We start from the raw sequence: 12,296 nt of genomic DNA on the forward strand, positions 1-12,296 counted from the left end.
AGGATAGAGAGGTGAGATCCTAGCGTGAGGTAGGGAGAAGAGAATGGAAGCGTGGCTGCCACCACTGACTGCGCCCATAACTGCTGCTGTCATCACAAGAACTTAGGATAGCATCAGCAGAAGTTCAGCAAATGTAGCTTCTATACGTGTCAAACACACGTTGTGGTCAACAACAATGGAAGACAAAAAGAGAATGGCATAATCTGGGATGAATTCTAAACAACAAAAAAATTAAAACCTGTAACAAAACTATTTAGGATCTTAATGAAACAGTATTTGTTGTAAAATAAATACAGTGAGAAGTACTTAAGGGGGTCTTGTAAGATGGGGACAGCCTTTTAGTAGGGCCTGTTGCCGTAGGACAAGGGGTAATGGTTTTAAACTAAAAGAGTGCAGATTCAGACCAGATCTAAGGAAGGAATATTTCACAATGAGGCTGGTGAAACACGGGCACAGGTTGCCCAGAGAGGTGGTAGATGCCCCATCCTGGGAAACATTCAAGGTCAGGCTGGACAGGGCTTTGAGAAACTTGCTCTAGTTGAAGATGTCCCTGCTCATTGCAGGGGGGTAGGACTAGATGGCCTTTAAAGGTCCCTTCCAACCCAAACTATTCTATGACTCCATGATTCTATGTTGAAACAACTTCTCAAAGTTTCCCCATGTCTGTAAATAAATTTTATTCTATTTGTCTCCAAAGCCATTTTCATGAATTAACAACCAACACTTATTGAAGAGATCTTAAATTTACTAGGTATTTTTATTACAACTTATATAATAAACAAGACAAATATGTACTCAAAAAAACTGGACCCAGTGTATCAGAGAGTTAATTTTTTCATATTTATACTTTTAATATAGTCAGTATTTCTATAAATTCGGATATTTTAATTATGGAGTTTTAGAACAGTTTTATCTGCTTCAAATCACTATGCAATCTTCCAAAACACCATACTATCTACTGCAAGAAATTTTCATGGGCTTTCTACCACTGTTTTTAACAGACTACTTCATGGTAGGGAACTCCCTATCTGGAAGTATTTTGCATTTGATTAAAATCCTATACAACTGTCTCTTACCTATGTTTAAGATTTCTGGCCTGCCTAAATTGTTTTGGTGACTGCAATGTAACAGCCTCTTCAAATTTTGTATAATTTGTGGATTTATTATACAAAGTGGCAAGATTTATATATTTAAGGTGATGTTTTAAACTAATTTATTTAATCAGTCAATTTTTAGTCCATATGACCACTTATATTGAAGACAGTTGCCTTACTAATTAAAACATTCAGTAGCTATGCATATACAGGTAACTTGGTCTTTAGATTTTCACTGAATGTGCAATATTACATTCACAAACTTGACAGACACTTTAATTATGCATTTTACAACACAAAATTGACAGGTTATTAAAGCCTGCATATACTAGCTACAGTGCATAAAGGGGATATCAGTCATACCATTTTGAATTTTAGCATAACAAAATATTTTTTTATATTCCACAGTGGGTTTTGGAATATGAAAATCCTATTTGCTCTTATAATAGTTTCTGCAAAAAGCCACAAAACCTAGGTCCTGATAAAACATTTGATGCCTATAAATTACATCCATTACTGGAAGAATTTTAATACAGTAGGCTTGTAGCAAAAAATATACATTTTCCATAAAATCAAAAAATAAAGTATCTGAAAATGTTCTGTGATATATCTAGAAAAAGAGGAGGAATCCAGTCTTTAAAAGTTAAATTCTGCTCTCACACAATTTAAATTGAGACCAATCCATGAAATTCGTACAGCTGACAGAAGAATTTCACTCAGTTTGCAAGATTAAAATGCAAAGGTTATGAAAAGTATGCAAATTCTTATTTCAGGAGTTTAACTTTGTCCTTCAGAACTTTAAATTTGGGATTGTTATTCACTTTCCTATTAAATATGACTAGAATATCCTCTTCTGATTTGTGATGTTCACCAGCTACTGCATAATACTGAGCTATAACCTGCACAAAGACAGAGAAATAGTTTTGAGTTAGTAAAGATGATTCCAGTTTAAGCAATAATACATTCATGTTACTGTATTAAAAGTAGCATGGAATCCATTACGCTATTATTCCTTTGCAGAATTAGCACTGAATTTCTTCTGTAGTCCAGTAAGCAATAAAGAACATGTCCTTCGGTTGACATTCTATCAACTGATGTTCTGTTAAATAGTGTCAAACTTTTTTGCTTATGTGGGGCAGGATTTTATGAACTTAAGCATTACAGAAGGAAATTCACAAGACCAAAAGAGATTAAAAACAACATGTTGTACAGTACCTTTTTTCTCAGTTTTTTAATTGAAATTTCATTGTCTGGAGCCTGTTTCAGAACAGCTTTGATGGTTCCCTTCCAGTTGAATTTACCTAGAAAATAATCACGTGTACAACATCATCAGTAAAATTAGGTATTTCCAGGTCATCTTCTCTAGTAGGAACCATCTTTCAGTCTCCTAGCTTTGGAACTGGTTCGCCTACCGCAACAGTTCATTGTTATCTTACTGACCCTACAACAACACCAGGGTGTCCTAAGCATAAAATCAGGTAGGCTGTTTCTTAAGATTATGATAGGATAGACATGAAGAACCCACATACTACTTGCACAGCTAGGGTCAGGATTGCTTTTACTTAACTTGTGTGCTTCAGCTACGAAGCAGCAACTCTTACGTGGTGCAGGAATGGTTGGCAAGATCCTGTTCCCTCACTCTCAGAGCGCAAGTAGTGAATTTCACACAGCACCCACTTCAGAGGTCATTTATCGGTAGTTTCCAAATAAATAATCTGTATGTTCAAGTACAGACATTTCACAACAGTAATAGTGTGTCAGATGATAGGCATAAGTAGGTTTATCTAAGCATAAACTAAGGTCAAACACAACTGAAATCCAATTTATGATTCACTGAGCAAAAATGGGGATATAAGAGATAGAAAGAGATATAAGAGAGCAGTTACCCTTTTTCACTACGTTGGCTAGCATGCATGGCAGCAGGGAAGAGACCTGATGTGGTGAAACAAACATGCCAAATCCCCCACTGCCCAGTGAATGCAAGTGTAGCCAAAGGTTGCCAGCACAGCAGAAACAACAAATGGGAGAAGTCACGCAGCATCAGGTGTTAAGTGTAGCACAGGCTACTTACTCTGGAACAGAGCTGTATACTGAATATACGTATGTATATGTATACTAAGGCACAATTTAATTCATGGCTTGCTGCAAAAGCACCATTTTATATTCTGCACTAGGTCTTTTGCAGAATAGTTTTGTTAACTATCTAAACTCCCCGTTTAAGAATACCTTTATCTGTTCCCACATTGTCTTCGTTGCCGTTGGTGTTTTCTGTTTCCATGTCTTTTGAAGTGTTTTCAGTTTTAATTTTCTTTGTTGTGATATGAGGTTCCTCTAGAAATGGAATTGGATAAACATACACAAAAGATTATAAAACTAGAAGAAAAGTTCTGATGTGACTTAAAGCTTCTGTTCTTGTAACACAAGTTTATATTTGCTAAGAATTTCAGATTTTGTAAAAGGACTGTGCAACCACAGTGTTAAAAAATAATCTAATTTGTATATATAACTTAATACTTAAAAAATTCTACTAAAGTAGATTATTGAGTTTTAAGGCATTGAGAAAAAGCATCTTGAAAACAACCAAGAATATAAGGTGTAGGATAGATACCTTCTGCATGCTTATGTTTGCGTTTCTTTACATTTATTTCCTCTTTTACTTCATTTGGATGGCCATTTGCATTTATTTCAAATTCATTCTCCAAGCTCTCCTTTTCCTTTTTTGACTTTTTACTCTTTTTTATTTCTGACTGGTTTTCTAATTTCAAGTCTTTTTTCTCCTTCTTTTTGTTCTTTTGTCTGTCTTCTTTTCGTTCCCTCTTATTCTTTTTCCTCTTATTTTTATCATCCGTAATTCCATTTTCTTCTGCCATTGTTTTTTCCCCAGTTTCTGCAGACTGCCCCTCTTCCTTCTGTTGTGGTTTGTCTTGTTCTTTCTCACTTGAAGTCTTTTGTTGAAAGAGAGATTATTTATTACAATTTGTACATGCCTTTTTTGACATTGCAACTTTTCTCTACTACATCATTCATTAAAAACACTAATATCCTGAATTCAATTAAATTGCTCACATGTGGTGACACCAGTTACCTGAGAAGCAACACTAAGTGTGGCTGATTTTTCTTTTCAATTAACAGCCTAAATGCTAATTGCCTTTAGATCACAGAAGAAATGTTATCTTACAATATATGTAATTTCTATTTGAAATAATTGTCTATGTATTTTTTTAAGTTGATTACATTTAGCAAATATGTTAAGGGACAGACAACTCTTTGATTTACACAGTGTATTACAGCAAGATGTGTAACCTATTCAGAAATAGACGGTCCTTGAGTATCTTAGCTTTGTCATCCAGTTCCCTGTCTTGAGATACGTCTCAGACAACAAACTATTATTGCATGATGTCAACAAAGCCAGTGCTGGTTGGTCTAATTGTACTTTTCTCACCTTAGCATATTTGGGTTTATTTTCATGTTCCTAATATATTAGTGAACATTTTAATTTTAAATTAAACTTTAATTTTAATAATTACAAGTGAAATGACTGAAATGTTAATGTGGTTACTTAGAGAATACATGTTTATATAAGCAACTTAATAGCAAGATGTTTTTGTAAAGAGTAATTTCAATTCAAATTCCACTTAAGAACTTCCTTTGAGTACATACACTTCAAAACATCTATTACAAAGAGTATCTTGAGATGTTTCTGAGAACTCTTAAAGGTGTACCGAAATGATCTGAGCAAGAAAGTTGTGTTATATATTTTACTTCAATGCTTTATCCTATGGAAAATGTAAATTGTTTTCTTGTTTTTAAATAAAATAATTGTTCAGATTTAAGATTTTTTTTTTTTAAATCAGTTTAAATCATGAAGGAACTGCTTATGGCTTTGGTGAAGTTGTATTGACTCAGAATTAATGTTCCAGCAAGACAATGTACTTCAAATTCATTACCCAGAGTTTATGTTACATTCAAATCCTTGAAAAAATAGTATTTCCTTCCTTCTTGGCTCTTACATTTGGATTCTTCAGAAAAACTACAAATAGATTTAACTGGAGTCATCAAATCAGGAACATGAAGCATGATCAACAAGGGATTAATATCAAAGCTATGCCTGCACTTCCTCAAAAGAAGCTTGGAGCGGGAAGACAGCAATCTTTACATCAACAGAGAAATAAGTTTCTGTAACAGCTTTCTAGTAGCAGGAATAGGTGTAAACAATCAATCAAAACAACAGCCTACCAAAACATGCTAAGCTAGTACTGAAATAGCAAAGAATTAGGCATGAGAAAAAAGGTCACTGAGAGGACTTCACAGTACAAACTGGAAGATCTCATCTCTCTCACTAATAAAATCCTCGGTGCTGTTAATTTCCCACTCAAATACACATTAATCTGAGAGAACAATAAAGTTCTGAAAAGAGGGGTTTTTTTAATTCCTTCTTAAGTGTGTGGTAAAAGATTGGAACCAAAGATAAAAGTAGTGGTTTTCCCTTTTTTTATATACTAGTAGCATAGAATAAAGTCAAATTAGCCTTCTGATTAGTACAATGTTTCACCGTGTCCCAAGTTTTTAATCGCAGCCTGCCCCGTATGCACAACTACTTCAGCAACAGTATGTTCCACAAATTAGCAATTTAGTCTAGGAATATTACATTATAACATAGTCCGTTGTAACAATGAGACACAATATTTCTGCTAACATCTACAAAAGGTTTTCCTTCCAGCACTTTTGACTGCATTCCTGTTGTACCTCTAACTTAACTTACATTTCTGGTTGCTTCAAAGAAAATATCCCACACCTGGTCTTGCAAAGTGCTGTCACTAATTCTCAAACTGTTCTTCATCCAATTCTGTGCAGGAAAAAACCAACAATAAATGAAAAGGTGCACCTATGGTTTTTTTGATTACCATATATTTGGTTATTTTTTAAATTTTTCATTTAAGAATCTAATCACTTTTTCTGATTAACATCTAGTTAGACATTTACTCTCTATGAACCTCTTAAGCCTCCAAGCTAAATTGTTCTGCATAATGCCTGTGTACTGTTACAAGGCTATACCACGCCTCTCAATTGCCTCACCACTGGTAATCCAGAAGACGTAAATATATAGAAAAGATCATCCTCACGTTTTTGAATACAGCTGGTTATGTTAATGTTCTACCAAACCTTTTGATTGTTCCTGTAAGTTAAAACATTAAGGATCTGATCTTATTTATTTATTTGTGTACTGGACAGATGGTCATGCTCCTAAATGGCTACCTTAGTTTATTACAGAAAAGTAAAATTTAAGCAAATATCCCAATGCAAACATTTGAAAGTTGTTGGGGCTATTGCAGGAGTTGCTGCTTAAAAGGAAAACAAAGCAGTAAATTTCTACTTATAATACACTCATGCTATCAGCAACAAATCAACTTTCAGGAATTGTACTGGGTTTGCGTGGCAAGATTTTGGTAGCCAGAGGGTCTACAGGGGGGGCTTCTGTGAGAAGTTGGTAAAAGCTTCCCCTGTGTCCAACAGAGCCAGTGCCAGCTGGCTCCAGGATGAACCCACCGCGGGCCAAGGCCAAGCCCATCAGCGATGGTGGTAGTACCTCTGGGGTAACAGAGTTAAGAAGAGGGAAAAAAAACCTGCACACAACAATTGTGGGCGGCAAGAGGAGTGAGAATACGTGAGAGAAACAACTCTGCAGACACCCAGATCAGAGCAGAAGGAGGCACCGGAGCACAGATTCCCCTGCAGCCCGTGGTGAAGACCATGGTGAGGCAGGCTGTCCCCCTGCAGCCCATGGAGCTCCATGGTGGAGCAGATCTCCACCTGCAGCCCATGGAGGACCCCATACTGGAGCAGGGGGATGCCCGAAGGAGGCTCTGACCCCATGGGAAGCTCATGCTGGAGCAGGCTCCTGGGAGGACCCGTGGAGGTGTGCAGAGAGCGAGCAGCCCAGGCTGGAGCAGGTTTGCTGTCAGGACTTATGGCCCTGTGGGGGACCCATGCTGGAGCAGTCCGTTCCTGAAGGACGGCACCCCATGGAAGGGATCCAGGCTGGAACAGCTCATGCAGAACTGCAGCCTGTGGGAAGGATTCACATTGGAGAAGTTCGTGGCGGATGGTCTCTTGTGGGAGGGACCCCACGCTGGAGCAGGGGAAGAGTGTGAGGAGTCCTCCCCCTGAGGAGGAAGGAGCAGCAGAGACAACGTGTGACGAACTGACCACAACCCCCATTCCCCATCCCCCTGCGCTGCTCGGGTGTAGGAGGTAGAAACTCAGGAGTGAAGTTGAGCTGGGGAAGAAGGGAGGCGTAGAGGAAAGGTGTTTTAAGATTTGGGTTTTTACTTCTCATTATACTACTTTGATTTTGATTGGCAATAAATTGATTTCCACAAGTTGCATCTGTTTTGCCCGTGTAATTGGTGAGTGATCTCTCCCTGTCCTTATCTCAACCCACAAGCCTTTCGTTGTATTTTCTCTCCCCTGTTCAGCTGAGGAGGGGAGTGATAGAGCAGCTTTGGTGGGAATCTGGCATCTAGCCAGGGTCAATCCACCATAGTGGAATTCTAGGTAAAACCTAATGTAAAGATTTTTGCATTGCAATGAAAATCCCAGGAAAGCTACATTAGTAAATTGCAACAACGAACTGCAAAAACTTTTGATCTTCCATTGCAACATATCTTACCAAGAAGAAAGAGGCTTCTTGACAATATCACTCTCCCTGCTTAGAACATTAATTTTGTACAAAAGTATTCTAACCTTCAGCTCACTAGCAGCAATTTCACCACAGCTCTGTTAGGTTCTATTTGATGGCTGTGGAAATAATCATGATCTTCTCTCAAGCCTCACAATCTGAGGCACAGAACAGGCTGGGGAAGGCCAACTTGTCAGTAATCCTTTACTGATACTACATAAAACATTTGGAATTTGCTTTGTCTGTAATGCAAAGTATAGTAAAGCATCCAGTGTGGGAGATTCTGTCAGAATAATGAGTAACAGGAAAACACTCAAAACAGTATCTTACGTCTACCAGCAAAAAACAAGGCCACAGGAATAAGAATCCTTTAAAAGAATATGGACACTCAATAAAAATTGCAAATATTAAAAAAGAAAAGTATTAAAAAATAAACAAGCCTACACATGGAGATTAAGCTTGACTGATGAGTCTGTCTTAATACTTAATTAAAATGGCACACAGAGTCCTTTTAAGCAAGATGTGTTTTATAAACATTGCCTATCTGAAACTCAGGCATTACACCATCTATTTACCAATGCCCGAATGGGCAATTTGTCCCACCTTTGTTAAAAGAGAGCGGCACTTGATAAGAAAGTCTATTTTTAGGCTTGCTGCACGGATTACTACAAATCTCGATTAAAACATACCTGAAACTTTACTTTTTTTCTTGGAATATTATCAAAGACACGCATTTGCTCTAGAATGTTCCGCACTTTAGGGCTTATGTTTGGCTTCTTCATTACTTCATGAATTTTCTGAATTAAGAAAAACAGAATGAAAACAGCAAAGAAGTGTAATGATCAAAAGATACATGCAAGGTATGCAAGTCAGAAACACATTGGACAAAAATCACCCCAGTACCCACAGACTGTATGGCCTGCTCGAAAGAACTGTTCAATACACTAACCTTTGGTATCATAAATCATAAGATGCATCAAAGTTATCTAAATAAATATTTATACCTATATAGGAAGCAGAGGCAAGCAGAACTGCTCACCAATGCTTTCTGATGGACAAGTTACAACCTGTAATAGGAACTTTTAAAAGTAAAGTAACTGTATCCCACAGGTGATTCTTGTAGCGTGAAAAAGACCTGCATTAACAAAACCAACTGTCAGCAGATTTGTTTTTGCAAAGTTCTGGAGTTAATTGTGAAAAATCAGTCTAACTTAGAGGCTGCAGTTTGATATGCATTTCTTTTGGCAGCAGTGCCAGCTTCAACAACCATTAATCCCCATAAGACAGCTCAGGCACATTCCTATGCTACAGATGCCAGCACAAGAGACCAGAGGAGGTTAGGCCAGGGCCTTGTGGCAGTTACTTGAACAGCACTGCTGCTTGGGCGGCAAAAAGGCTCTCCGCTTCCTATTATTTAAAGATGCAGCCATTGGACACTGGAGACCCTGTACTTCCGAAAATCTGTTTACTGAAAGGTTTTGCGGATATGTTAAGACTCCAGAAAGGACGCTCTGTAATAATCCCTCACCTTTCTGTGTAGAAAGTACTTACTACTGAGGAAGGCTTATGATTTTCCTAAGCAATAGCATTCACATCATACGGCCTTTGAACAATGTACTCAAACAACGTTTAATCTCAACAATGGCATCAATCTGTTCACTTCAACGGTGTTCTTCATATGCCTTGAGTATGCACATAGCTTTGTACTTTGTTAGATTGTGTTCTATACGAGATAGAAATCCAGAAATCCGTAGATAAAGGTAATCTAGCTAATTATATCTAATGGCATTTTAAAAACGTGTTTTTAAAGAGTTTCTTCCCAAAACATTTAAAGGAAACTAACAGCCATAAGAAGGTAGGTTCTTGCATAGGATAAACAACTACCTGAAGGGTAGGACAGAAAGGGTAGGAGACATTTCCTGTAATCCATCCTGCACCCTCTGCTGTTCAACATATTTACAAAATATCTGAGAAAAGGGCAAGAAAATTTTCCTGATGATATGAAGCTATTCAGGATGAGGAGGACTGTGAAAAATTCCAGGAAGATCTTAAGAGAATGAGTGACTAGGTAATAAAAAGGTGAATTAAACTCAACACGAATTCATGTAAAGCAGCATGCACAGGAAAAGCAATCCTAACTTCACATCTAAAATGTCAGGCTTGAAGTTGACCACTGGAGCTCAGACACAAGATGTTGGGATTACAACAACCAATTCCATCAAAATACCAAGACAGTGATCAGTAACAGTCCAAAAAAAAGTAGACCAACTGACAAAAATCAGTAAGAAAGGAATAGAGGACACAGAAAACATCATTATGACACGAAGTAAATCTATGGTTCATCCATACCTTGAACAGTGTATGTAGTTCTTGTAATCTCGTTTCACAAGGATACATTCACAAACATACACAGAACTGGGAAGACTTCAGAGGACCAAAGATATAATTTACGTATGAAGAACAACTACACAGGATAGGACTTTTCAGCCTGGAACAGAGATGAGATGGGGAGGGATGCCTGACAGAGGTCTACACAACCGTATGCGGCATGAAGAGGGTAGACAATGATCAATACCTTTTTGTATGCAAGAGCTAGGGAATATCAAATCAAACTAGAAGGAGAAAGACTCAAAACAAAAAAAAGGTGTGTTTTCTTACCAGGTTAAGTAATAGACCTACCAAGGAATTGCCAAAAGCAAGCTGTAGATATTGGAAAAAAGAGATCTCTGGATTGATCCAGTATAGCCCCTCTTGTGTCTTTAACTAGTATAAAATATAGTTATTTACCATATCTGTATAGTACAAACCTTACCTGAATCCACTCTTGTTGTTTAGCACCTCCTTTGTTAGTTCTGGCTTCAAAATCTTTTCCACCATATTTCTGGTCTTCACTTACACACCTCACATGTTCCTTATAATCGCCACCCCTGAACACAGCAGATTTTTAACTGTAGTTCACTAAAGTGTTTTAGTCCTTCAAAACTTAAGTAATCAACAAACTGAAGCAATAGATGATAGCATCTACCATTTAAACGTTAACACTGCCACTGCTTCTATGAGTAAAGTTTGACATGCTTAAAGTACATGCTTATAAGACTGCTGACATTTCTGTCATGCTACAAGCCTTCACTGAAAATTTCTGATTTCCAAAATCAGATCTGTCTTCAGTATATTGCTGCTTTTATTAATGAATCTGTAACTTATGCACATTTATACATGTAACAGATGCAGTTATTATTGCATATCTGTGTTTTACTACTCATATTGACATGTTTAAAATCAGAAAAGCAGGTGAAAAATGCTTGCAAAAACCTGACTGCTAAATATAGATATACTAATGTGGTAGTGTAGTTCTGAGTAAGTGCCCCAAAAAAGAATGAATAACATAGATCTTAATCTTTTGTCAGTGAAGTACTGAGAAATATAATAATTATTTGAGGACAATCTTATTTTCTTATACAAATTCACATATTTGTATTTTGAAAGTAGACAGTAGTACTGCTTTCTTCTGAGTTCTAAGAAGTGACAATCAAATTCAGAATTTTTTATGTCGTTGTCAATCTCTCTGCAGTACCAGAACAAGTAGCAGTTGTTGATGACCAGAAGCTGAAAGCACTGTCACTTATAACTGTAAAAGAAGAAACTGCAACTCTGTTTACTGCGTGGTTTAGTTGTCCTTGCAGTTCAAACTTGGATGATTAAGCTTGCAATTATATAAAAACACATACAATTTTCAAATACATGCATGAATTGCGCAGAAATTGCCAAATCTAACACACCATAGGAAAACCTTGCATTTGTGACAATCGGTGCAGAACGAGCAAGGCTATTTCCCATCCTTTACCTACCAGAAATCCTTGCCACAATCCATGCAAGAAAGGCACTGACAGTTTCTGCAGATGTTCACATGTTTTTCAACTTGCGCTTTCTTCACCGATTCTCCACACGCATTGCATGTGAAAACTACCATGTTGGTGAGCGGTCGGTAGCTCCTATGAAACGGGTACAAATTTTTTTCTCCCCACACGAGCACAGCCCTAGAAAACCAAGGAGGAGATCTTACATTTACAGCTCGAAAGAAGCACTTGGATGGCCGAAAACAAATGCAACTAACTGCGCATCGACCAACGGAAAGTCCAAGCGGTTTGATTTTCGCATATGCAAAATTCAGAAGGAAAAACTCATTTTGCCTGAAACCTTGAGCCCAGTCAACCCTGGAACCAGTAACCACCCCTGCCCCCCCACCCCATGCCGATACGCTTCGGAGGCGGCGGGTCACAGCTCCCCTCCGCTTCCCAGCGAGACCCCCCCCGCCCTTCCGTCCCGCTCCCCGCAGCGGACCCGCCTCCGCCGGGTCCAGGCGAGCGGCACAACCGTGCGGGAGCCGCCTGGCGGGGCCCAGCCACACGGGGCGGGAAGGCCGACCTGCCGGCCAGTCCCGCTCCTCGGCGGCGGCGGCGGCGGCAGCAGCAGCAGGCTGCGCTGCCCTGCCCTGCCGTGACCGCGCCGGCGCTGCTGCCCCT

The 12,296-nt window shown here is 38.4% G+C and overlaps 1 protein-coding gene across 1 annotated transcript; it reads right to left on the reverse strand.

The window, feature by feature from the left end:
- Positions 1-1,858: 1,858 nt before the first annotated feature.
- LYAR (Ly1 antibody reactive) lies at positions 1,859-11,995 on the reverse strand (the record flags this gene model as incomplete). Its single annotated transcript, XM_081999738.1, has 8 exons — positions 11,622-11,995; positions 10,586-10,700; positions 8,463-8,570; positions 5,857-5,940; positions 3,703-4,039; positions 3,321-3,425; positions 2,310-2,395; positions 1,859-1,993 (listed from the first exon to the last, which is right to left on the reverse strand). The coding sequence occupies exons 1-8, from the start codon at positions 11,741-11,743 to the stop codon at positions 1,859-1,861; spliced, it is 1,092 nt and encodes a 363-aa protein (XP_081855864.1). The 5' UTR covers positions 11,744-11,995.
- Positions 11,996-12,296: the final 301 nt, after the last annotated feature.

The sequence above is a fragment of the Phaethon aethereus genome (genome assembly GCF_964289735.1).
Source record: "Phaethon aethereus genome assembly, chromosome: 4".
NCBI classification, from domain to species: Eukaryota; Metazoa; Chordata; class Aves; order Phaethontiformes; family Phaethontidae; genus Phaethon; species Phaethon aethereus.